The sequence below is a fragment of the Elephas maximus genome, chromosome 13 (genome assembly GCF_024166365.1).
Source record: "Elephas maximus indicus isolate mEleMax1 chromosome 13, mEleMax1 primary haplotype, whole genome shotgun sequence".
Classification (NCBI taxonomy): Eukaryota; Metazoa; Chordata; class Mammalia; order Proboscidea; family Elephantidae; genus Elephas; species Elephas maximus.
Window position 1 is genome coordinate 63,383,175 of NC_064831.1, and position 27,818 is coordinate 63,410,992.

Below are 27,818 nucleotides of genomic sequence, written 5' to 3' on the forward strand. Positions count from 1 at the left end.
TTTTATAGTAAAATAGCTCTTTATCAAGAAAATCTTTGCATTTTAGATTCATCTCTAGATTTACTTGTTTAACAGGCTTTTTTTGGACCTTTATTAGCATGTGCTGGCACTGGGAATACCGTTGTGGGCAAAAACAGAGATCCTCGCCCTCTGGAAGCATTAGCTCAAAGCCTGATAAGTGTTAGGGCAAAATATGGATTACCAAGAGCCTATACTGGACAATGAATTATATGGTTGAACTAAGTTTTAGCTGGAAGTAATTGTCATTTTTTTTTTTTTTTTGGTACCATTGTATCTTAAGGTACTTAAAGCTTCTGCCATATCTTTGTATTATGCATTTGTGTGCCTTAGTTTTAGACTATAAACTCTGTAGGCTACTTAGGAAAAGAGAAACTCTTTTTTTTTTTTTTAATTGTGCTTTAAGTGAAAGTTTATAAATCAAGTCAGTCTCTCACACAAAAACTTACATACACCTTGCTATATACTCCCAATTCCTCCCCCAATGAGACAGCCTGCTCCCTCCGTCCACTCTCTCTTGTTGTGTCCATTTCACCAGCTTCTAACCCCCTCTACCCTCTTATCTCCCCTCCAGGGAGGAGATACCAGCATAGTCTCAATTGTCTACCTGATCCAAGAAGCTCGCTCTTTACCAGTATCCCTCCCCAACCTATTGTCGAGTCCAATCCCTGTCTGAAGAGTTGGCTTTGGGAACCAACCAAGAATTGGCTTCTGGGCCAACAGAAGGTCTGGGGGCCGTGACCACCGGGGTCCTTCTAGTCTCAGTCAGACCATTAAGTCTGGTCTTTTTATGAGAATTTGGGGTCTGCATCCCACTGCTCTCCTGCTCCCTCAGGGGTTCTCTGTTGTGGTCTCTGACAGGGTAGTCATTGATTGTAGCCGGGCACCATCTAGCTCTTCTGGTCTCAGGCTGATGTAGTCTCTGGTTTATGCGGCCCTTTCAGAAAAGAGAAACTCTTAACCCTCTTTACACATACTCTCTCTTCTCACTTGCTCACTCTCTCATTCCTCTCTTACATTCTAATGTCTCCCGAAAGGGGAGGGAATGATAATCTGATTGGTTACATTCTTTCCAGACGTTGATTGAGCCCCGTGTTTGCTAGTAGTCCAGGTTACTGTCTGGTAACAGTCATAAGTACATGTACAGCCTGCTCTAGCACTTTCTGGTTCAGTGTACATGGGGAGGAGGCAGGGAGGTAAACTGACTTCGGCCCAGCCATTTTACTCCTCCATATTTCTCATTCTTTGCCTTCTTGTGGGTAAACAGATTCAATATGGGCCTGCAGAGAGCAGAACCCACCATGTGTCCCCCAGTACCATGCAACAGGATTAACTGAGCCTAGGCTCAACTTGTAGCCTGGCCAAGTTCTTTGATTGGGTTTTCTGTACTTTGCTGCTGGCCAAAGAGCTCTTGATCTGCATATGAGGAGGTAGGGTAATTTTTCATAAGCCTTATAAGATCTAGCATAATATCTGGTATTTAAGTCCTCTAAAAATGTACGGTACAACAATTGTGAGGAGGGTGCAGGACCGGGCAGTGTTTCCTTCTGTTGTACGTAGGGTCGCTATGGGTCAGCACTGACAACAACCAAAATGTATGTGTGAATGTATTAATAACTGACTATATTATTATTGACTGTTGCCTTGCTTAGTAAGATAGACTTTTATATCTGAATCTTTGATGCCCTCAATACATGGATAAATCATGTGCTTTATTAGCTAGTATTAAGTATAAAAGTTACATGATAGAAAGTTGTTTTTTTTTTTTTTTTTAAACCTCTCTTACTATATGTACTTATGAGCTACCAGGTTGCTGAGAAATACCTATCTAGGCCTTATATGGTGTTTAAAATTTCTCTGCTGTGGTGATGGGGTGGCTCAGAGAGCAGAGGTAACCTGATGAAAGGAGCTACATGTTTGCATTCTCTTCTGGCTTTTGGTGTCTCCTGAGATCAACTGACTGTGTTCCTTTATTGTAACTCTTTCATTATCTTTGGCCTCTTTTTGGCCTTAGATTCCGTAGTAACAAAATAAAGGGATGGGATTAAATGATGCCTAAGGTGCCTTCTGGAAACCCTGGTGATGTACTGGTTAAGAGCTATGGCTGCTAACCAAAAGGTGGGCAGTTCGAATCCACCAGGCACTCTTTGGAAGCCATATGGGGCAGTTCTACTCTGTCCTATAGAGTCACTGTGAGTTGGAATCGACTCAACAGCAATGGGTTAAGGCGCTTCTAGCTCTTAAAAAAATAAATCTTAATTTCCTGGAAGCTTTACTGATTTTCTTTTCTCCTTTGGGGATGTGTGGGCTTCAGCCTCTGCTTTAGAGGAGGGAGCTATTGTGTTGTATTTATGTCTTGCTGGTTCTGTTGACTAATTGAAACCTTATAAGATAATAACTACATACATGCTCCCCATCAAGTAGAATATCCAGGCCTTACTGAATTGGTGGATGAGATATTTGCTTTAATGAACAATTATTAGTCTTGTTTTCCCAAGGCTTTTGTTTCAGCTTGTCTTATTTCTTGTTTGGGTCTCAGGTCTTGATCGGGGGACCGAATATAATTTCAGAGTGGCTGCTCTTACAGTCAATGGTACAGGCCCGGCTACGGACTGGCTGTCTGCTGAAACTTTTGAAAGTGACTTAGATGGTAAGAACAACAATTGGTGGGACTGACACATTCTGAGTACTAAAGCAGAACCAAAACAAATGAAATTTAGACAGGTGCTCTGGGTCTGTTTTTTTTTTTTTTTTTTTTTACCAAGGCCATTAAGTAGATAGATGATCTGAAATTTAAAGCTGAGGCCCATAAATCATGTCTTCATTTCAATTGCAGTTTCCCTTTTTCCTTAGTCCTGGACACATCCTATTCTTTTTCTCCCCTGTTTGTTAAACATGTGGCCCAAAGTGGGTGTGTATATGTAGCACCTGTGTCAGTGACAGGTGTTGGACTAGGGAGACAAAAGACCTGAGCTTTAATTCTCAGTTTACTAATTTTTAAAATAAGGTAGTAATTTATGCCTTGAAATAATATATGTGAAAAATACTGTAAATTGCCACCCTTTTTAAGCCTCTTATTAGGAGGATAAAAAAAAATGAATACTGCTATAATGTAATGCTTATCCACCTGTTGACAACAGGCTTCTAATTACTCGGAATTTTATGCCTTTCTCATTCTGCCTGGTTAAGTTTGGAGCTGGGACCAAGAGGGACAGGCAACTATTGAAAGGCACTTTATGTGTTTTTCTCCCGAGCAGACGTTCTTGAATCTTTGTCTTCCCTTTCCAAGGTAACATTGCAGTGTCTTATATTTTCTGACCATGGCGTCAGAATCCATGATATTAATAAGGCTGATTGGGTTTGGTTTTGTTCTTAGAATGTAGTAAAACCATGGGCCATGTTTCACTGTACATACAAGTTCTCTTTAAACTCTTGGGCATAATGGAAAACATTTAGCCCCAAACAGTTTGGCAGGGGACTGAGCACCATTGCCAAGGATGGTGAAATATCCAAAAGGAAGGTGGGTCTCATCTTGCTTTTCTGTTTTCATTCCCAGAAACTCGTGTTCCTGAAGTGCCTAGTTCTCTTCATGTCCGCCCGCTTGTCACTAGTATCGTAGTAAGCTGGACTCCGCCAGAGAATCAGAACATTGTAGTCAGAGGTTATGCCATTGGTTATGGCATTGGCAGCCCTCATGCCCAGACCATCAAAGTGGACTATAAGCAGCGCTATTACACCATCGAAAACCTGGGTAAGTTTGTTAAATCAAGGAATCATTGTACCAGTGATTTTTTTTTTAACCTTTTATATTGTAATAATCATTTTTACAGAAAAGTTGCAAAAACAGTACAAAGAATTCCTATGTAACCTTCACCTAGATTCTCCAAAGGCTAACATTTTACCACATTTGCTTTACCATTCTTTGTCTGTCTATATATACACGTTTTTTCTGAACCATTTGAGAGTTACAGACACGATATCCCTCTACCCATTAATACTTTAATGAGCACTTGCTAAAAATGAGGACATTTTCTAATGTAACCACAGTTCAGTTATCAAAATCAGGACATTAACATCAGGCCCATATCTATAGGCTTTATTCATATTTACCAGTTGTCTCGTTAAATGCCCTTTGAAACAAAAGAAAAACACGGTTTTCTGGCCCAGGTTTATTTAGTTATCATATGCCATTAGTTTTTTTTTTCAACATAGTACAGTTTCTCTGTCTTTCCTTGTCTTTCATTACTACTACATTTTTGCAAAGTGCAGGCCTTGTATATTTTGTAGACTGTCTCTTAACTTAGGTTTGTCAAATGTTTCCTCCTGATTAGATTCACATTATGAATTTTTGGAAGGAATAGCACAGAAGTGTTGTGTTGTTGGTGGTGCATCGTATCAGAGGTACCTGATGTCTATTTAGCTTATTGTTAGTGATGTTAACTTTCATTCCTTGGTTGAAATGATATCTGCCAGGCTTTTCCAATATAGTTGTTATTTTTTCCTTCATAATTAGTAAATGCCTTTTGGGGGAGACACCATGAGTCTTTGTAAAGGTCTTGTTTTTCATCAAACTTTGACTTGCTAGTTTCAGCATCTGTGTTGTTACTCTTGAGTGCCATCAGGTCAGTTCTTACTCATAGCGATCTTATGGTAGCAGTTGTCACTATGGTATTTCCTAAATAGTGATTTTCCAATTCCATTATCCCTTCTATGTTTATTAGCACTCTAAGATAAGGAAGAGCTTTCCTTCTTCCCCACAGAGAGAGAATGGCCCCTCTGTCCATTTGACCTTTCCCATCTTTCTTTGGACAAAGTAAGATGTCCCAGGTTCATCTGGTATTTTCCTAGCCTCAGCCCTGAAATCAGCCATTTCTCCAAGGAGCCGTGGTTTCTTTTATGAGAAACGATATTTACAGATCAAGGCATAAACACTGCATGTGCTCATTGTTAATGGAGTAGAAATCCTAAGGAAGCTACAAAAAGCTACTAAACTATAAATGAGTTTAGCAAGGTTGCAAGATAATATTTTTGTTAGGTGCTGCCAAGACAGTTCTGACTCATAGTGGTGCCATGTGACAGAGTAGAACTGCCCTGTAAGGTTTTCTTGGCTGTAATCTTCACAGAAGCAGATCGCCAGGTCTCTCTCCTGTGGAGCCACTGGGTAGGTTCGAACCTCTAATCTTTCAGTTGCAGCTGAGCACTTAGCCATTTATGCCACCAGGGAGTTTAGCAAGGTTGCAAGATACAAAGTCAGTATACAGATTGGAAAATCGGAGTTAAAATAATAATACCATTTATAGTAGCATCAAAAATATGAAGTACTTAGGAATAACTTTATAAAATATGTTCAAGATCTGTACACTGAAAACTAGAAATCATTGCTAAGGAAAATTAAAGAAGACCTAAATAAATGGAGATACGATGTTCACAGATAGGAAGATGCAGAACTGTTCAGAAGATAGTTCTCCCCAATGCAGTTTCAAGTAAAATCTCAGTAGAATTTTTTATAGAAATTGACAGGTTGCTTCAAAATTTATATCGAATAACAAAAAAACCAAGAATATCCAAAAAAAATTTTTCAAAAGAAGAATAAGGTCAGAGGACTCATACTACCTGATTTCAAAACTAACTATAAAGCTGCAGTAATCAAGACACTGTAGTGGTATTAGTGTAAGGGTAGGTGTTATAAATTAATGAAACAAGTCCAGAAATAGATCAATGCCTGTATGGTTAACTGAATTTTGACAAAGCTGTTGAGGTAGTTCAATCAATGGGAAGAGGCTAGTCTTTTCAACAAGAGGTGTGGAAACAATTGGATATCTGTATGGGAAAGAAAATGTATCTTGACCCTTACCTCACGTTATAAACAAAAACAGATCTAAATACAAGAGCTAAAAGTATAAAACATCTAGAAGAGAACACAGTATAAAAATCTACATGACCTTGAGGGTAGGCAAGGATTTCTTAGGATGCAAAAAAAAGTACAAATCGTAAAAGAAAATATTTGATGAGTTGGACCTTATCAAAATTAAAAACTCCTACTTTTGGAAAGACACCAATAAAATGAAAAGGCGAGTCACAGACTGGGAGAAAATAGCCTCCATTCAAATATCTGACAAAGAATTTGAATCTACAGTGTGTAAAGAACTCTTACAACTCAGTAATAGGACAATCCAATAAAAAGTGGGTATGCAGAAGAAAAACTAGATAACTGGGAGCTTCTAAAAATCAAACACCTATGCTCATCCAAAGACTTCACCAAAAGAGTAACAAGACTACCTGCAGACTGGGAAAAAGTTTTTAGCTATGACATTTCCGATCAGTGCCTGATCTCTTAAATCTATGGGATACTGCAAAAACTCAACTACAAAAAGACAAATAACCCAATTAAAAAATGGGCAAAAGATATGAATAGACACTTCACTAAAGAAGGCATTCAGGCAGCTAACAGATAACATGAGGAAATGCTCACGATCATTAGCCATTAGAGAAACGCAAATTAAAACTACAATGAGATTTCATCTCACTCTAGCAAGGCTGGCATTAATCCAAAAAACTCAAAAGAATAAATGTTGGAGAGGCTATGGAGAGATTGGAACCCAGAGAGATTGGATTCCCACCAGACTGCTGGTGGGAATGTCAAATGGCACAACCACTTTGGAATCAATTTGGCATTCCCTTAAAAAGCTAGAAATAGAACTACCATACAACCCAGCAATCCCACTCCTCAGAATATATCCTAGAGAAATAAGAGTCTTTACACGAACAGAGATATGCACACCCATGTTTATTGCAGCACTGTTTACAATAGCAAAAAGATGGAAGCAACCAAAGTGCCCATCAACAGATGAATGGGTAAATAAATCATGGTATATTCACACAATGGAATACTATGCAATAAAGAACAGTGAGGAATCTGTGGAACATTTCATAACATGGAGGAACCTGGAAGGCATTATGCTGAGTGAAATTAGTCAGTTGCGAAAGGACAAATGTTGTATAAGACCACTATTATAAGAACTTGAGAAACAGTTTAAACTGAGAAGAAAACACTCTTTCTTGGTTACGAGAGCGGGGAGGGAGGGGAGTGGAAGAGGGGTATTCACTAATTAGATAGTAGATAAGAACTACTTTAGGTGAAGGGAAAGACAACACACAATACAGGGGAGGTCAGCACAATTTGACTAAACCAAAAGCAAAGAAGTTTCCTGAATAAACTGAATGCTTCGAAGGCCAGCGTAGCAGGGGCAGGGGTTTGGGGACCATGGTTTCAGGGGACATCTAAGTCATTTGGCATAATAAAATCTATTAACAAAACATTCTGCATCCCACTTTGAAGAGTGGTGTCTGGGGTCTTAAACACTAACAAGTGACCATCTAAGATACATCAGTGAGTCTCAACCCACCTGGATCAAAGGACAATGAAGAACACCAAGGACACAAGGTAATTACGAGCCCAAGAGACAGAAAGGGCCACATGAACCAGTGACTACATCATCCTGAGACCAGAAGAACTAGATGGTGCCCAGCCACAACCGATGACTGCCCTAACAGGGGACACAACAGAGAACCCCTGAGGGAGCAGGAGAGCAGTGGGATACGGACTCCAAATTCTCATAAAAAGACCAGACTTAATGATCTGACTGAGACTGGAAAGACCCCGGTGGTCATGGCCCCCAGACCTTCTGTTGGCCCAGGACAGGAACCATTCCCGAAGCCTACTCTTCAGACATGGATTGGACTGGACAATGGGTTGGAGAGGGATGCTGGTAAGGAGTGAGTTTCTTGGAACTGGTGGACACTTGAGACTATGTTGGCATCTCCTGCCTGGAGGGGAGATGAGCAGGCAGAGGGGGTTAGAATCTGGCGAAATGGATACGAAAAGAGAGAGTGGAGGGAGAGAGCAGGCTGTCTCATTAGGGGGAGAGTAATTGGGAGTATGTAGCAAGGTGTATATGGGTTTTTGTGTGAGAGACTGACTTGATTTGTAAACTTTCACTTAAAGCACAATAGAAATTATTTTTTTAAAAAGTAGGTAAAAGATTTGGACAGACACTTAAGAAGAAAAATCAGTGGACAATAAGTAAATGAAAAGATGTTCAACATGATTAATCCTCAGAAAAATGCAAATTAAAACCACAGTGAAACACTACAACACACCAACTAGAGTGGCTAAAAGTTAATAGACTGACAGTACCAAATATCAGCAAAGATATGGAACAGTTGGAATTCTAGTATTTGCTCGTGGGAACAACTGATGGGTATGACCACGGTTTGGAAGCTTCATATTTACAAGCCCGAAAGGGGATGTAGCACAAATGTCCATTAACAGGTAAATGGTAAATCATACTCTCTCCATACGACGGAATCCTGCTCAGCAGTTAAAAGCAGTAGACTGTTGATACATACAGCAGGATAAATGAATCTCCCAAACATTATGCTGAGCAAGAGAAATCAGACACAAGAAAGTACGTATTGTGTTATTACATTTTTATGTAGTACAGAATAGCAGAACTCATCTATAGTGACAGAAAGTGGAACCAGGGATGTGGTAATTGACCGCGAGGGGTGAGGGGAACTATTTAGGGTGTTAGAAATGGTGGTGGTAATTACACAGGTATATGTATTTGTCAGAACTCAACAAACTCAGTTGAGTGTATTTTACTGTTTATTAATTATACCTCAATGTTAATTTTAAAAACAATGAGCAATATTAATATTTTCACTATAGAGAATGAATTGATTTTGGTAAGGTGGATTATCATGATAGATCTTTCTTTTAAAGACTTGTCTTTTGACTCAGAATCTGTCCTGACCAAATTTTTTATTCAAATCATTTCCTTGTGAACATCATTCCTCAGAGCAACTTTAAGTATGTAACAAATAAGTTATCTTCCTCTTTTCTGATAGGAAATAAGCAGCAATTTAATGCTTCGTTCAAAGCTCAAAGTAGTCTTTCTCTTTTCCTTCCAAGAAGAAACGGCACAGCTAGTAACCTAGGAAGTGCTGTCCCCACATGAGCAGTCTTATAAGGCTATTGTGGGAAAGCAGAAGAAAAGCTTTGTTGGTAGGATAAAAATGTCCCTGTGGTGACCAAACTCCTACTGTTCCCTTTATGCAACTACTGAAGTGAAAATCTTTTGCAGCATAGGCAAGACATGGTCCTTGACCTCCAAGTGCTTTTAGGCTAGTAGAGGAACAAAAGCAAGATGCAAGAAACAATTAAGTGAGTTGAAGCAAAGTATGTTCAGAGAAAGGAGAACTAGCTGGGCAGAGTAGAACATTCAGGGAAGAAACTTAACTTGTGCTTGAAAACCTGAGTCACAGTAGTGTTTGAAAACAGAGAGATGAGAAGGAGCACTATATTATTCTGAAGAGAATAAACAGAGTTGATAAGAAAAGAGAGTACATGTTAAGAAGAAGCAAAAACAATACATTTGGCATAAAATAAGCTAGAGCTATCTTTATCATCATGGATAGACCTCAGTTGCATATGATGAACAGAAGAAGCAAGTCAGAGGTGAAGAAGTACATTTAGGAATTCATTCATTTATCAAATTAAATATAACTCCTTAGCTTCAGACCTGTACCAACATCTGACTGCTAAGTAGCTGGACCTGGGTATATTCTGTATTCAGCTTGTTGAAAATTAAAGTCAGTATCTTCTCCCCCAAACAAGTCAATCACTCAACAAATATTTAATGAAAACCTGCAGTATCCCAGACACCGTGCTAGAGATAGAGCAGGGAATCAAACAGACATGGTTCCAGTTATTAGAAATAATACCATTACAAAATAGTTGAAATTGTTCAGAGCGCTGAGGAAGAGAAAGGGGTATTTAACTAGAGAGTTCAGGCTCTTTAATTAGGGTCTAATCCAGTCTTCTGCGTGCGAAAACTGGACAATGAATAAGAAAGACTGAAGAAGAATTGATGCCTTTGAATTATGGTGTTGGCAAAGAATGCTGAATATACGATGGACTGCCAGAAGAATGAACAAGTCTGTCTTGAAACAAGTATATCCAGAATGTTCCTTAGAAGGGAAAATGGCGAGACTTGGTCTCACTTACTTTGGACGTGTTATCAGGAGGAACCAGTCCCTAGAAAAGGGCATCATGCTTGGTAGAGTAGAGGGTCGGCAAAAGAGAGGAAGATCCTCAACGAGATGGGTTGACACAGTGGCTACGATGATGGGCTCAAGCATAACAATGATTGTGAGGATGGTGCAGGACAGGCAGTGTTTCGTTCTGTTGTGCATAGGGTCACTATGAGTTGGAACTGACTCGACAGTGCCTAACAACAGCAACGATCCAGTCTTCACTATGCCCTGTCTGATGAATAGGTATTATCTAGACAAAGGGGGAACCCTGGTAGCATAGTGGTTAAGAGCTGCGGCTGCTAACCAAAAGGATGGCAATTTGAATCCACCAGGTGCTCCTTGGAAACCATATGGGGCAGTGCTACTTTGTCCTATAGGGTCGCTATGAGTTGGAATTGACTCAACGGCAGTGGGTTTGGTTTTTTGGTTTAGATAAAGAGGGAGAGTAGGATGTGTCCCCAGTACAGGGGTCCAGTGGTAAGAGAGAGCGTGGTGCTCAGTGAACTGAGAGATGGCCAGTGGAGATGGAGCCTAGACAACAAGGCAAAGAGAGGTGAGAGACGAGACTGGAGAGTTTGGTAGAAGCCAAGCCATGTAGTACCTAATAGGTCATTTTAAGAATTTGGGATTTTATTAAAAGGCTTGAAGATTTTTAAGCAGGACCGTGGACACATTCACATTTACTCCTTTAAAAGATCACTGGCTGTGTGGGGAGAATTAATTTGAAGGTAGCAAAAGTGGAAATGTGGAGACAGAGAGACTGTTAGAATGGCCTAGGCAGAAATGACAATGACCTGAAGCAGTAGATGTGGGAGAGAAAGAGCAAATGAGTGAAATGAATTTAAGATATATTTAGTAGGTAGGATCAACAAGACTTGACAATTGTTTACTTAAAAGGATGATGGAGAAGGAGGCAAGAAAGAAGAGAAAGATTTGAGACATCCAAGTGGAGATGCCAAACAGGCAGTTGAACATACAGGTATGGTGCTCAAAGAAAGGTCTAGTCTAGAGATATGTATTTGTAGTCAGTGGCACATAAGTGCTAATCAAAGCTAAGGAAATGAAAGCACAGAGAGAGAGAGAGAGAAGAGTGAGGGTAGACGAGAGCCTAGAATCAAGCCTTGAAAATTTGTACATCATGGCTGCTCTGCCTCTGTCCTTGATCTCAGTGAACAGCATTACCATTGGTCATGTTGCCCAAGACCCTTCTCTCTGACCTGGGGAGATCTGATGCCTCTGTATTGCCCACTGATATCTAGAGAGTAAGTGGGTGTCTTAGGATGAGTTCTCTAGAGAAGCAAAGCCGGCAAAGCGTATAGAGAGAGAGAGAGATCTATTTCAAGGTAATGGCTCACATGGTTGTAGAGGCTGGCAAGTGCCAAGTTTGTGGATCAGGTGTCAGGATGGAGGTTTCTCCTGACTCGTGTAGCTGTGGGGGCTGACAGACCCAGGAACAGCAGGTCAGATTTCAGGCTGCTGGCTCACAGGCTGTGGAGGCCAATGAATCCCAAGATTGGCAGGCAGTATGGCAGGCTGCTGGCTCAAGTCCCAAAAACTGCAGGTCAGATGATGACAAGCCAGATGCATGATCCAGAGTGAGCAAAAGCCAGTGAGCTTTGCCAGAGCATCCATATATATTGGAACTAAACAAACCCTTTCTATCCCTGAAGGACAGGGAAACAGCCCCAAAGAAACTTACTATAAAACAGATTGGCTGATCACACCAGATGACATCATGGAGATGCTTACATTCTATCACAAAATGGAGGATAACTACATCATTACATAACTGCCAAACCACTGAGAATCATGGCCCAGCCAAGTTGGCGTGTAACCTTAACCATCATAGTGGGCCGGCCATCAAGCAAAGAAGCTGTTTTAAATTGTTAAAGTAAGGCAGGCCACTTGAGGTGTGGCCACTTTGGAAAACTGCCCAACTTTGCCATAAGTGAGTAGAATGGGTCAGCCTCTCACCCTGGAACACTTCTGTCAAGCCCAATCTTTATTTGTGAAACTGGACCTTGGAAGTACCCATACTAAACCTTACCTGAATCAAAAATGTGATCAATTTTAGAGTCTTCTGACTTACCTCAGCCAGTTGGAAAATGCATACTATTCAGCCTGTTCAGTATCTCCTCTTTTCTCTGCATCTAAATAGTAGCACTTTACATGATCTCCCAGAGAGAGTGTCTCTCACTCTGGGGTAGCACTCTGGCCAGTCTTGCATTACCTTCAGCGTCATCTCCAGGCCAGTCACAGCAGTGCAGTTTAAATCCTGGGCTGTATCTTACTCAACCAAGAAGTCGTCATGATAGCTAGGTGAGGTTTAAAGGATTAAGGACAGTTAGTAGTTAGTAGGTTCATCTCCTACTTCTCTACCTTGGCTGTTCTAATCCCTGTCCTTCAGGGGTGGAAAGGGGTTTGTTTAGTTCCAAGCTCCACCTACAGGCTGCCAGCACATGAAAATCCTATTTACACATTCTCATCCAAGCCTTGCGCCATACAGTGAACATCATTAAACCATAGTAGGGGCTAAAAGAGGCATGGTCATCCTCTCCTCCTGGGGCCAATTCCTGGAAGTTGACCTCAGGCGGTTTTTCTACACTGTCTGTGCCTCCATCTCCACATCTTTCCCCACCCCAAAATAATCTCACATGAAAAGTAAAAACAAACAAAAAAACTCCCTGTTGTCCTTTGCAGTAAGATCATGCACAGTTATGCTTGAATTTTATTATTTTTTTAATTCTGTAGTGAGGAATTGTTTAAGTGTTTTCAACTTGTTTCTTTTCTTTAGATCCCAGCTCTCACTATGTGATTACCCTGAAAGCATTTAACAATGTGGGTGAAGGCATTCCTCTATATGAGAGTGCTGTGACCAGGCCTCACACAGGTAAGCTATCCTGTCTATCCCGGCTTTCAGCCGTTTTTCCAGGAGCTTAAATAGAGTGTTGGCCTGGGGCCTGCCTCATAGGTGTCAGTAGAAGGAAAAGTATATTACATTTTATGGTGCAGACTTCAAATGTGCTTTTAACATGGAAAGTTCTGTTAATTCTTGGTTTGCTTTTTGGAGAATATTAACAGTTCTGCCATGTAAGCAATTCTGTGTAAATATATAACACGGTTTTAATGTGTTGGGCTCCAGGCAGCGTTTTTTTAGGGAATTCATGGTGTTTTCCCATCTTTTGGTCATGTAAGTTATAACTAAAATGAGTCAATAAATGAAAGGTTATCCATATATCTGGAGGAATTATCTGAATTGTGGATGGTGGCAGTAAATGTATATGATTGGTAAATCTAACCCTTGTTTCACTAGTCATCACCTGAGTTGGTTGGGAAAGTGTTTTTCTATTTGCCTTTCATGAGTTTTATTTACATAAAAAGTATCAAGTCGTAAGTACTATCCATTTGATCAGTGGTACATTTATTACAGAGAAGACCAAATATTTTTTTTCTTTTTAATTTATTTGTAATACTAAATGAGTAATTTATAAGGATCGGCACAAAGCTGATTCCTGTGAGGCAGAGGTTAAAGACGTCCCAAATGTCCAACTTTTCCAGGCTGCTGTACCACTCCAGCATCTCTATAACGTCAGCTACTCCACTGCTCCTCGGTAATCTCCCTCTGGTCTTCCGGTTCTGTAATTCATGCAACATGTCACAGAACTCACAAACCATTTACAGCTAAGTGGTTTATTAGGGAAGTAACAGGGTACAACTCAGGATCAGAAATGACTCAGGATACAGTTCTCCATCAGGACAGCTTCTTCTCACCCATGCCTTGCCTCTCCCCTGCTTGGGCAAGTGTTACAAAGCTCCTACCTCAGTGGGTTGGCAAGCTCCATAGCAGCCGTCTCGAGCCAGTCTCCTGGGTCCTGCCATCTTGCGCCATCGCTCTTGCCACTGCTTTATTGCTCTCTCTCACTGTATTCTGTGTTACAGTTCCCCCCTTTCTCTCTCTCTGTCTCCCTTTAAGCCTAGTGGGATGGCAAAACTGACCACTCCCCTTGTTAGGATTCCATATACCTTATTTGCAGGGTCCCACTGCCACAGGGATACTGTGTACCTTATTTGCATTATTAGCAAGCTGTCTAATCCCCCTTTGTGGGCCACAGGCACCTTATTTGGATAGTCCTACCCAATCGTTTGGTGAGATTTATGAGACCATGGCAAGAAAGGCCACATAAAAGTGATCTGTTACACTGCACATACCTTTAAAATAAAGGCATATACATATCAATATAAAATTTCTACAGATATATAAAATATCTCATTTCTATCTGAATGCTAAAGGTTATTGAAGTAAATGTATTAGAATTGCAAATTTTTACCAAAACCAAACCTGCTGCCATTCAGTTGATTCGGACTCGTAGCAACCCGGTAAGATAGAGTAGAACTGCCCCATAGAGTTTCCAAGGAGCACCTGGCGGATTTGAACTGCCCACCCTTTGGTTAGCAGTCATAGCACTTAACCACTACGCCACCAGGGTTTCCAAATTTTTAAAGGGTACCGAAAACCAGAGCATTTATAATTTTCATAAATGTCCTTTGCCATTTGTTTCCCAGAATTTTGAATCTGTATTTCCTGCTGTGTTTCCTGGATACTTTGCATAATAGTGCAGATTTCGCAGTATTCTTCTTAAAAGATAATCTCTGTCCCCCCGCCCCCGCTTTTTTTCCCATCCTTACTGCATGTTTGGTAGTTCTGTCCTATCTTCTGCTCCAATGTGCTTACAATTTATAGGTTATTTTAAAATTTGCTTTAATATTCTAGAAAGGAAAAAATACCAAGTCAAAAAGAGGATATTTAAATAAGTGGCTTGCTACTTTCTATATCCACCTATTAGAGAAAAAAACAATTTGAAATTATTTTCTTTTATTGTAACTTTAAAAAAGTCTCCTGCTGTTTGGAAATACACAAGGAAATTTTCACAAGTCATGTAAGCCAGTTATCTTTTCCAAGAAGTTGGTACAAATTAAAAAAAAAATCCCCAAAGAATGCTAGTGATTTTCCCACCTGAAGGTACATCTTCTGTAACTAATTGGTGGTATACCCCCTGATGGTCTTTGAACAAAGCCAGTGATTATAATGTGGGCTGTTCCTCTGTTAATTTTAGCCCTCATTGTGTAGGAACTACACAAATGGAGACTGTTACTTTAGCTTGGCAGTAAAATCGCACACAAGACCTGTGCTGTTTCAGATTTTGAGTTTTAAGGGCTAGTCCCACAGCCTCATGGGAAACCCATTTTAATACTTGAGTTTAAAATAAGTCAGCGCATATATACTTAGAAAACCTAACCAAAGGTTTTTAAAGTCCAAACAAACCCTGCTGTGTTGCCCTGGGCCCATGGTCATCCTTAGTACCTTTGGCTCATTCTGACCTCTGTTCGGCTGTCATGCTTAGAGAATGTGTCCATTACATATGACACAGACCACCGCATAGGTATTTCTTTCCGTCAAATAAGTATTCTGACTTCTGCAGTTCTTAAAGGCTGTGTCACTTGGACCTGTGATAACAATGGTAGGTCCCATAATTGATTGGGTTCATCACTGGAGTGTTTTCTGACTCTCCTGAAAAAAGTATAGCAGCCACTCCAGCATATGGTGTCAGCTTACCTTTCCTCAAAGAAGAGTAATGCCCTTGAGTTCCTTTTGCTTTACTTGGATGTAAGCCATCTGGGTGTACTGCCTTTAGACACAGGACATCAGCTGATCTAAACTTGACCCTGTGTGGGTGTCAGTTACCCCCGATACCCAGGCCAGGCTAAGTTGCTGTGAGCTGACATTCAGAACTCAAAGTTTGAAAGTAGGACTCTTATATGTCCAGTGACATGTAGTTATGACCCGTGTCCTGAAAATTCACCCACATTCACTAAAATATTAAAACAGACCATAAGGTTTGTGTTGCTTGTTCAGAAATTGTACCCTTGATTTTAAAATCAGTTTTTGTCTTTTCATGATCCTTATTGTACAGGAGGTAGAATTTGCAAGTAATTTTAAGGAAAATTCAAGGATGAATAAGTTAATATAACCACTGGAATGTCAAATTTTAATATGCCTATAGAATGCAGTAGAGATTATGGTTAAGTACTGCTCTCCAGACATTTTCCTGCAGATTTTTCCTGAAAGAACAAAAGTGGGTATATTCTTTTAAATGAATGATGGTTGTCTATTAATTCCAGGTTCTCTTTCTTTTTCTCCATTTCTCACCTTTCATTCCATTACATTACCCTGCATTTCCCTTTTCTTTTATTTTTGTTTATGTTAAAATGCCACTCCCCTTTTTTAATTACTTTCTACCCAGACACTTCTGAAGTTGATTTATTTGTTATTAATGCTCCATACACTCCAGTGCCAGATCCCACTCCCATGATGCCACCAGTGGGAGTTCAGGCTTCCATTCTGAGTCATGACACCATAAGGATTACGTGGGCAGACAACTCACTGCCCAAACACCAGAAGATTACAGACTCACGATACTACACAGTCCGCTGGAAGACCAACATCCCAGCAAACACCAAGTACAAGGTACTGACACATTTGCCCTGGGTGAGAAAAGCTAATTATTGATATTTTCTGATTCTAAAGTTCTTGATTCATATCTTTCCAGAATGCAAATGCAACAACTTTGAATTATTTGGTGACTGGTTTAAAACCAAATACACTGTATGAATTCTCTGTGATGGTGACCAAAGGTCGAAGATCAAGCACATGGAGTATGACAGCCCATGGGACCACCTTTGAATTAGGTATATGTCAACAGAGTGTCTTTTCTCTTTGCAAGATGTGGAAAGCCAATGGAAGTTCATGCGCATCTGCCACCTGCCAAGTCATGAGATGCCTCATCTCCTGCGGGTACTACCAAAGGGAAGAGCTGAGCGTGTGAATTGACATATCTATAGAACACAGGGAACACTTAGAATTGGAGTTTGGTGTTTGCTAGTCCAACTGACAGGGTTTCTTAATAACTGTACAAAAAATGAACAAATAACAGGATAGTATAATACAAAGCATTCCAGATTTTAGAGATGAAGAGACTAGCATTCAATCCCAGCTCTGCCATTTACTGCTTGTGTGTGATCATGGGCAAATCACCCAGCCTCTCTGAATCTTGGTTTCTTCCATCTGTAAAAAGGAGGGCAGTAAGCCTTGCCTTTCCTGCCGCGCAGTGTTACCGTAAGGGTAAAATGAGGAACAGATGGGCAAGCATCCAGTAAATTACTGAAGCCCTATGTAGATGTAAGGGATTATTGTCGATAATCCTGCTTCACTGGTAAATTGTAATAGAAGAGATGAAGCAGCCTGCCCTTCACCAAGCAGCTACCAGTACCTTACCTCCTAGAGCCTGAGCACTCTACCAGGTGACCTCAAAGCTGCTTCTGCAGCTCTCTTGCAAACCAGGTAGTGTCTGGTTAGTGCTTCCCACTGAAATATCCATAGGGTTTGTGTTTGTAAGTGGACATGAGAGACAAAAGAAAACTAAGTAAATTAAGGAGCAAGGAGGCCATCTGAGTTTGAGGTTCTGTTTGCTTCTTGGTGACTTTTCGGCCTACCCTTCCACCCTTTGGACTTTCCTAACATGGGGATACGTGTAAGCATTGGGAGTTTCTCTCTGTTCAGGCCTCCTAATTCTTTCTGTCCTATGCCTGAATGAAAAAATGGAGCTATAGTTCCTCCCCAGACTGGGCTTGGCCCTAACATCGTTTTGTCTTCCGTAGAGTTAGTTGGACTTCCTACAGAGAAAAGGGTTGGATGTGGAGAGCTAGAAATGTATTGCACAAAAACTTATAGATCTTGAGTTTGCTTTCTCTGCCAGAGTTTTAAAGAACATGTGTTGGCTTTAATTCCAACTCATGAGCTAATAAATGCGATTGTGTTTTCCTTAGGATGTTTGCATTTCCATTTTCTACTAGAATTCCTGTATTTTAGGAAGAGAAGAGTACATTTAAGGATGTATTTAATTTGCTCATTTCCCTAGTAGTATTTTAAAAGTTTTCAGCCATAGCATGGAAACATAAGAAATACACTGTCACTTTTATTTTATTGGTTTTCCTGTCCCATAAATAGCTTTACGTTTCAGAGTAATAGCCTCAATAGTTGACAGTAGGTTTTCAGCATAAACTTAAAATGAAAAACACCAATTTGTAAATCATTTATTCTTTGAGGTAATTGGGCTTTTAACAGCCATATTTATTTTGGAAAGCCAAATAAATGAGAGACAGAACTATTTTACACTTAAAAACATTTTAACAAAATAGTCCAAATTGGGGGGACGGAAGGGATGTTACCTTAGGCAAATTACATAACTTCTCTCATTTTTGGCTTCCTAATGTGTAAAGCGGAAACCCCGGAGGCATAGTAGTTAAAAGCTACAGCTGCTAACAAAAGGTCAGCAGTTCAAATCCACCGGGCACTCCTTGGAAACTCTATGGGGCCGTTCTACTCTGTCCTGTAGGGTCGCTATGCGTCAGAATCGACTCGACGGCAACGGGTAATGTGTAAAGCCGGGGTAGTGGTAACTACTTCTCAAGGTTGTCATAAATAGTAATCAAGGTACTGTTTGTAAAATGCTTGGTAAATGCAAGTGTCGTTTGATTTCCCTACATAACTGTTCTGTATATCCTTGACCCCCAACCAAGATGCCAATTCTGGATCCTCACAGTATGGTATTTTCTCTTTGGTACCTTGTACTTTTTTTTGAGCTGTTTATACATACATTGTGAGTTCTTTGAGGCCAGGAGGCTTTATCTTTTTTATCTTGTTTTTTTTACCCTTTATGGTGTCTTATAAATGGAAAGGATTGAACAAATAGTAAGGTCAATTAAAACGGACATGGATTATTGAAAGTATTGTTGTTTTATAGTTCCTACTTCTCCACCCAAGGATGTGACAGTTGTGAGTAAAGAGGGAAAACCTAGAACCATAATTGTGAATTGGCAGCCTCCCTCTGAAGCCAACGGCAAAATTACAGGTACGATGCCTTTGAGCATGCATGTGTCTGTGCCCTGTTCTGCCTGGCAGAAGCATTCTAGGAGAGTGGTACCATGTTATTGGGAGAAGTAGGAGTCCTGGGGCTGGCCTGGGCATCTTATGGGGTGGTGTGAGTCATGATGGTCCTTGAGATGGGAGCAGGGGCTGCTGTTTGTCCCTCGTGGCATGAAAAGGAGCTGCCAGCTGGTTGCTCTGACTCACATCACCTGAATGGGTGAAGGGGATTGGACGCATTAGACAGCCTTTAACTGTGGGGGAGTTTATTGATATGGTTATTTTTCCCAGGAAAGCTGTTCTTTTTAGTCTTTTACCGGATGACCAGTTTTGGAGCCATAGACCCTCACCTCATTCTACATAATAAATACCCTTAGACCTGACTTGGATTACATTTTGCTTTGCCTTTAAAAACCAGTAACAACTCAGAAGACCACTATTGGTCAGGTAGGCTTGTGGCTGTAGCTTTTCCTGCTGCAACAGTGGGGATTGAGTGCCCTCTGGTGGAAGTATCAGGTGACATTTCACTGTGGCTTCCCTCACCCCAAGTCTGGGAGAACTTAAAACAGGTTGTTGCCCATCTCCCAGGAGTTTTTCTCCTGGGCAGTCCACATTGGCAAGAGCTAAAACAGCATGTTAGACCAATATCGGTTTTCAAAAGTGCATTGTTTAGAATCAACTCGACAGCACTGGGTGTTTTTTTAGGATACGTTATTCAAATATTAAGGTGTTGAAATGATTGGATGTTTTCTTTATATGATTTCTTAGCGTTTGATGAACTCGTAAGCTCCGAGGGTACTCAACCCTATCTTTTCATCTAAGCCACTTTTATTACTTCAAATGCTGAGATAGGTGATGGTGACTTATGGCCTGGTACTGTAGAAATTGTAGTTTTCTCCATATTATGTTTAGTTGTTGTTTGAATGGGTTTTGCCATGGCTCTTTAATCAGTAACTGGCGCTCTACATATATATTCTGTATATGTATCTTTATCGACTTACCGATTGCAAAAGGAAAAGCAGGAATAAGATTTATATTCCCATTAACTCTTCGGACAGGTTACATCATCTATTACAGTACAGATGTGAATGCAGAGATACATGACTGGGTTATTGAGCCTGTTGTGGGAAACAGACTGACTCACCAGATACAAGAGTTAACGCTGGACACACCATACTACTTCAAAATCCAAGCCCGGAACTCAAAGGGCATGGGGCCCATGTCCGAAGCTGTCCAATTCAGAACACCGAAAGGTAAAGCTCCCCAGGTAGAGGGCTTTATTGTGTGTCTTGTTAGTGGGGCTGTGTTTACACGCTTCGGCATGTAGAGACTGTGGGTAACATAAGAAGTCCTGATGATGAGCTCGTGAGCTACAGCATGAAGACTTATGTCCTATGGTCCCTCACCCATTGGCCACCAAATCGGTGCTCCTAGGTTACTGGTCTAACCATATCATACAATGGAACTTTCCCTCTAGGCTATTCAGGTCAGATGAATTGCAGTGATATAAGAGTTCTACCAGTCGGATCAGATGTGATTCTCTTGGTTCCCCTACGGAGTAATGTTATTGCGATGGATGAGCCTTTGCACACGTGCGGGCTCTGCCCTGAAAGGCTTTTTGTGGACCTTCGTACAGGGAAAGAGAGCAAAAGGGGCCCTTTAAGGAAAACCCTAGATAAGAAAACGAGATAAAATATTGAACCCAGTGAGCTTAGGTCAGCAAAATTCAGTTGGGGAGTGTCTAGGGAAACGGCACCAGATGTGGGTTTCTTTTTCTGCTAGTACTAAAAACAAGGCTTGCTTTTTTGGATACTTGTGGGGATTTTATTTTTTTCCTTTTAGAATTCTACCTGTCCCATCTTCAAAGCTTGTGACCCTTGCTTTTGTTTTTTCTTCCCCTGTGCTTGGCCTGTTAGCGGACTCCTCTGATAAAATGCCTAATGATCAAGGTAAATGAGTAGATGACCTCTCTTTTCTTTCCTCTCTTTGTGACCTGTTATTAGCTTTTTTGTTGTTTTTGTTTCTCTCTCTCTTTTTTTAACCTGAAGATTAGTACCATGTGTCAAAAGACCACATACTTACTGGCCAACGTGGAGTGGAGTCCATACTTGTGGCACTCGGGGTATCTGAAAAGCTGGGGCATCTAGGTAGGAGCTAAATAGACTGGTGGAAAAAATTTGAGTCCACTAAGAGTCCTGCAGCTGTAGCTGTTTGGCATTAAATCTGTGCTAAAATGCTGAGGTTCTGTAGCCATGAGAGGCATTGGGGCTGTGAAGAGAACTTCACGGTCCCTGGTCCTCAAAGTGCCAAGTTTTCATATCGGTAGCATCTCTGATTTTGTTAGAGACTCCAAAGGAAAAGTTGTAACCAAATTAGTGAATACCCTATTTTCCTCCCCTCATGAAGAATCTACAGATTTACCCTACTAAATATTATTTTAGTTGTGTGATTGTCTGAGAGAAAATTGCGCTGTTATATTCCATTGGCATAAGCTTAATTCAGAGCTTTTTTCCCCATTTCTTCTCACAAGTATATCTGATAATTTTAAAAGAGGATATAAACAATTTAAAATGGAAACTTAGAAAGCCTCGATACCACCGTTCTTGAAACCAGCAGTCTTTTTACTGTAATTGCTGGATGGAGAAGTAACTGTACTTTGATTTTCATCTCTGGGAGGTCAGCTAAGGTTGATGTCTGTTGACCACACCGAAGAAGTGCGGTGAAAGTAACTCTGATGGTTGCGTCCATGGTTTAGCAGTTATTAGAAGTTATTAGAAGAGTCAAGGTCTTTGGATCATGGTTAATGTCAAAGGAGATTCAGAATTGAGGTTTAAAGCTTCAGGGCCTTGGAAATATGTTTGCATTTGGTGAATCTTAGGTTATGCATTGGAGAAACTGTAAGCAGGCTTTTTTGTGTGTGTGAAAAGCACCCTAATCAAGATAGAAACTGTGACTTAAACAATTTAAGGGCAAGAACAGAAAAATCATCATAACGTATATGCACAGAATATGAATGTGCTCATTGTTCTTCCCTGACTTCACTCGTGAACCAGAATGCAGCTCTGAGCTGCACCACACCTCCAGTATTTTAAAATTATTTAATTTTGGTATTTCTGGTCCTGGGTTCATCCTTGGAATGTCTTGTTTATAGTTTGATAGAAAAAAATGTAGGAATATAAACCAACCTGTTTATTGGCAAAGGGTGTTCTTTTGCAGTTATATACATAATACAATGCTCTGAGGAAACCCTGGTGGCATAGTGGTTAAGTGCTATGGCTGCTAACCAAAAGGTCCAAGTTCGAATCCACTGGGTGCTCCTTGGAAACCCTGTGGGGCAGTTCTCTGTCCTGTAGGGTTGCTATGAGTCGGAATCAACTCAACAGCATCGGGTGGGTTTTTTTTTTATGATGCTCTGAATAGTTTGGCTTAAATGCAGTCTACCACACTTAAATATGAAGAGCCTTCTAAGTGCTAAGCCATCTCAGCCAACTAGACTTTACCACAGTGAAAAGCATATGAGGAACACTTGGAGTCCTGACATGTAGTGTGTGTCATTTGCAGGGAGTGATGGCAATAGAAGTAAGAGGGTAAAGGTATAAGTATGGACAATGGGAAAGGGGGCCAAGGACTGTGAGCTAAAAATTCTAGGACATTCATTTTGGATATCCAAGAGCTTCTCTTACTTTCTTTTAGGGGTTTTCAGCGTCTAGAAACAATAGCTCTGACTAAGCAGAAAACATTGTTTTTGTGTCTAGATTTATTCTCTTAAATGAGCTACTTACAGAAATCTTCACATTTTAATTTATTTCATTTCCTTTCCAAGACTGATACTTTATAGAAGTACTTGACATTAGTGCTAATATTTTGTAGAAACACGTCTAGTTTATGCATTTCTAGTCAAGCTTTATTTGTTGACATAACTCTCTCTTATGTGTTTTCTGAAGCTTCATGTTCTCCACCTCTGTGAAGAGAAAGATTATATCCTTCCCGAGAGATTAATTTTCCTTGTAATAATAGTAGTTAATATTTACCGAATGCTTGCTTTGTGTCAGGCAGTATTCAAAATATTTTATGGGATTAAATTTCTATTTAATCCTTACAACAGCTTCATGAAGTAGATACCATTATCATCCCTTTTATACAACTGAGTAAACGGAGGCCCCAAAAGAATAGCTAAATAGCTTGCCCAAGGTCAAACAGTTAGTACGTGATGGAGCCAGTATTCAAGCATGGGAAGTCTACTAAACACCGTGCTACATTAGTCAGGAGCAGCATTTACTTCGCAATCGCTCAAGCCCCTTTTCAAGAGAATTACTGCCACTGCTTTGTGGCCACAAACTTTGGATTCAGGGATACCTTTGCTTTGTTGGGAAAGGATTCCTTGTATTTGTTTTACCCAAGCAGCTTTTCCTATAAATGTGAAGAGCAAACGGCAAGACGAAGGATAGGAATTTTTTAAAAACTGATATTTGTGTCTTCTGAGGCCTGCATCTTGGATGGTCCCCAGCCTGAGATTGGTAGCCTCAATTATGTGTTACATAATTCTGAATTAGGAGACAGTGTCCTTTGTGAGCCATTCAAGGGAAGACTTTGCTTTTTCCATCTTTGCATGTTTAAGTGACTCAACAAGAATGGAGAGCCCAATATGAACCTCCACTTGCCTCCTGCTCCTGCCTAGGGTAACTTTATATTTAGACAGGCAATTCTTGAGAAAGAATTTCACCAATATTGACACGTGCTAGGCCAGGTCATCATAGCCAGGTCTCTTTCCAAGAGAATCTGCTTTTGCCATAAGTCCTCTGAGCAGTCCTTTAGGAACTATTTCCTGGGCTAGAGAAGCAGGTATGTTTCCACCTTCTGAACAGCAGAGTGACAGTCTGGTTATACACTAGAAAGAGCTAGGGGACAAGGGTGTCAGCCTTTCAGATGCCTCATTGCATAGAAAGCTATACCTTAGTTTGCTTTGCACAGATGTACTGTTTTCTTCTTTTTTTTTTTATTCATAGAGTAGACTGAAAATTTTTTTATAGAAAAATTCATTAGCTGTGAAGTAAAATGTCATTCCCAATGTGTTGAATTCTTACTGACATGACTTCTCCTCTTTCAGCCTCAGGGTCTGCAGGAAAAGGAAGCCGGCTGCCAGACCTAGGATCTGACTACAAACCTCCAATGAGCGGTAAAATCCTTCCTGTGGCTTTTTGTCCTACTGTGCTTGAAATCTAGAAATGTCTTTTGTATCTTGTATGTGGTGGGTTATATTACCTACTTCCTTTCATTTAGTAGATTTAGCATTAGGCTATTTTTCTATAAAATGTTTGCCAGATTACTGCAAGCCAATTATAGGATCCATCAGTAAAATTTGTTTTCCCAGATACCAACTTAAGATGAAATTAATTCTAAAGCAATGATTCTTCCTTTTGCCCATTGCCTCTAGAAAAAAATTAGAATCTTGCTTTCAGAAGTAAACTTTCTGGTGTGAGATTAGCTACCATCCAGAACAAACCAGAGAACTGCTTCAGAATCATTCAGTCCTCCCCGCACTACTTACAGTAGTATATTTAGTTTGGGAATTCTAGAAAGTTCTTCACAGGAGCTGGTGCTTTCTAATTACTTTAATGATGACACTGCCTTGTCTATAGAACTTCACCATTTGTAAGTTACTTTCACACATGAAATCATGTTTGGTCTTCATAACACTGTGAAGCAGGGAAAACAGATATCATTATTCCCATTTTACACTTTGGCAAATTCTTCAGCATAATTAAGGGCATATATACAAAACAAACAGCCAACATTATTCTCAACAGAGAGAGATGGAAAGAAAGCATTCCCCTTGAGAACAAGAACCAGACAAGTATGTTCTTTATCACCACTCTTATTCAATATTGTACTGGAAGCCCTAGCTAGAGCAATAAAGCAAGAAAGGGAAATAAAGGGCATACAGATTGATACGGAAGAAGTAGAACTATCCCTGTTTGCAGATGATATGATCACGTACATAGAAAATCACAGAGACTCCACAAGAAAGCTGTTAGAACTAGCAGAAGAACTCAGCAAAGGGGCAGGATACAAGATTAACATACAAAAATCAGTTGGATTCCTCTACACCAACAAAAAGAACTCTGAAAAGGAAATTAGGAAAACAATACCATGTACAATAGCCCTCAAAAAGATAAAATACGTAGGAATAAATCTAATAGAGATGTAAAAGACTTACTCAAAACTACAAAACACTACTGCAAGAAACCTACCTAAGTGGAAAAACATACCATGCTCACGTATAGGAAGACTTAACATTGTGAAAATGTCAGTACTACCCAAAGCGATCTACAAATATAACACAGTCCCAATCCAGGTACCAATGTTATTCTTTAATGAGATAGAAAAACTAATCACCAGCTTTATGTGGAAAGGAAAGAGGCCTTGGATATGCAAAGCACTATTAAAGAAGAACTAAGTAGGAGGCCCACACACTCCCCAGTCTCAGAACCTATTACACAGCCACAGTAGTCAAAACAGCCTGGTACCAGTACAATGACAGACACATAGACCAATGGAACAGAACTGAGAACCCAGAAGTAAATCCATTCTCCTGTGGATGGCTAATTTTTGACAAAGGTTGAAGTTCATTCAATGGGGAAGAGATAGTCTAACCAATGGTGGTAGCAGGACTGGTTATCAATGTGCAGAAAAATGAAACAAAATTCATACCTTACACCATACACAAAAACTAACTCAAAATGGATCAAAGACCTAAATGTAAAACCTGAAACTATAAAGATCATGGAAGAAAAATAGAAACAATGCTAGGGGCCCTAGTATATGGCATAAACAGAACACCAGACATAACTGAAAATGCACAAACAACAGACGATAAACTAGATAAGTGGCATCTCCTAAAAATTAAACATTATGTTCATCAAAAGACTTCACCAAAAGAGTAAAAAGAGAACCTACAAACTGGGAAAAAATCTTTAGCTACAACGTATCCAACAAGAGGCTAATCTCTAAAGTTTATAGAAAACTTCAATACCTCAACAGCAAAAAGACAAACAACGCAATTAAAAAATGGGCGAAGGACCTGAACAGATACTTCACCAAAGAAGACATTCAGGGGGCTAACAAACACATGAAGAGGTGCTGGCAATCATTAGCCAATAGAGATTCAAATCAAAACTATAACAAAATACCTTCTCACTCTGGTAGTAATGCCACTGATCAAAAAAACAAAACAACAAATGTTGATGAGGTTGTGGGGAAATAAGAATTCTTATACTCTATTGGTGGGAATGTAGAATGGTACAACCACTATGGAAAATGGTTCCGCACTTCCTCAAAAAGCTAGAAATAGAAATACCATAGGATCCAGCAATCTCACTCCTAGGTATATATCCTAGAGAAATAAGAACTATGACAAGAATAGACATATGCACTCCCATATTCATTGCAGCATTATTCACAATAGCAAAAAGGTAGAAACCTAAGTGTCCATCAGCAGATGAATGCATGAACAGAATGGGATAAATACATAAAATGGAATGCTACACAGCCATAAAGAATAAATGATGAGTTCTCGAAACATCTTGTAACATGGATGAATGTGGAGGACATTAAGCTGAGTGAAATAAGTCAATCACAAAAGGACAAATATTGTATGAGACCACTATTATAAACAGTCAAGAGAAGGTTTACACACAGAAAGAAACATTTTTTGATGGTTACCAGGGATGGGAGGGGGAGGGAGGGAAGTTCACTAGAGAGTAGAGGTGTGTTAGTTTTGTTGAAGGGAAAGGCAATACACAAATGGGGGAATTCAACACAATGTAACCAAGGCAAGGGAAGACACTGAGAGGTACACAAGAATAAAAGGCAATGAAGGTAAATATTAGAACATATGTAATCCTGCAGTGACAATAATAACAAACCATAATTTATGAGTGGTTACGTAGATATGTATGCTGAATAGGTGTGGGAGAAGGGCACATGGAAGTATACCCACAGGCATGTATAGGTCTGGCTGTGAATATCCCTACATACATATTTGTATGTACAGCATGTGTACTCATATATATAATGGAACTAATGGGGAACAGTCATGGAAACAGCCTAGACATATCCAGTCACTTTGTGGGATTGAATTACTGTGCTTGAATGCTAAGGACTATAGTCTCCAGGGGCTTCTAGGTCAATTGACATAACATAGTTCTTAAAGAAAATGTTCTACATCCCTACTTTGGCGAGTAGCGTCTGGGGTCTTAAAAGCTTGTAAGCCATAAACCAGAAGCTACATCAGCCTGAGACCAGAGGAACTAGATGGTGCCCGGCTATAACCGATGACTGCCCTGACAGGAACACAACAAAGATCCTCTGAGGGAGAAGGAGAGTAGTGGGATCTAGACCCCAAATTCTCGTAAAAAGACCAGACTTAATGGTCTGATGGAGACTAGAATGACCCCACAGGTCATGGTCCCCAGATCTCTTAGCCCAGGACAGGAAAGATTCCTAAAGCTAACTCTTCAGATAGGGATTGGATTAGACTATGGGATAGACAATGATACTGGTGAAGAATGATCTTCTTGGATCAAGTAGACACTTGAGACTATGTTGGCATCTCCTGTCTGAAGGGGAGATGAGAGGGTAGAGAGGGTCAGAAGCTGGCCGAATGGACACGAAAAGAAGTAGAGGAGAGAAGGAGTGTGCTGTCTCATCAGGAGGAGAG

The 27,818-nt window shown here is 40.2% G+C and overlaps 1 protein-coding gene across 8 annotated transcripts in view; it reads left to right on the top strand.

The window, feature by feature from the left end:
• Nucleotides 1–27,818, top strand: part of NEO1 (neogenin 1) — a 219,602-nt gene that overhangs the window by 171,071 nt on the left and 20,713 nt on the right. For 4 of the 8 annotated variants that reach the window (XM_049852788.1, XM_049852791.1, XM_049852794.1 and 1 more), the window contains 9 exons: nt 2,558–2,668; nt 3,575–3,769; nt 12,911–13,006; nt 16,419–16,642; nt 16,725–16,863; nt 18,978–19,085; nt 20,158–20,352; nt 21,016–21,048; nt 24,207–24,275. In XM_049852788.1, coding sequence (XP_049708745.1) covers nt 2,558–2,668; nt 3,575–3,769; nt 12,911–13,006; nt 16,419–16,642; nt 16,725–16,863; nt 18,978–19,085; nt 20,158–20,352; nt 21,016–21,048; nt 24,207–24,275 — 1,170 coding nt within the window. The remainder of the gene's footprint in view (nt 1–2,557; nt 2,669–3,574; nt 3,770–12,910; nt 13,007–16,418; nt 16,643–16,724; nt 16,864–18,977; nt 19,086–20,157; nt 20,353–21,015; nt 21,049–24,206; nt 24,276–27,818) is intronic. The other 4 variants (XM_049852789.1, XM_049852793.1, XM_049852790.1 and 1 more) reach the window with 3 other exon arrangements.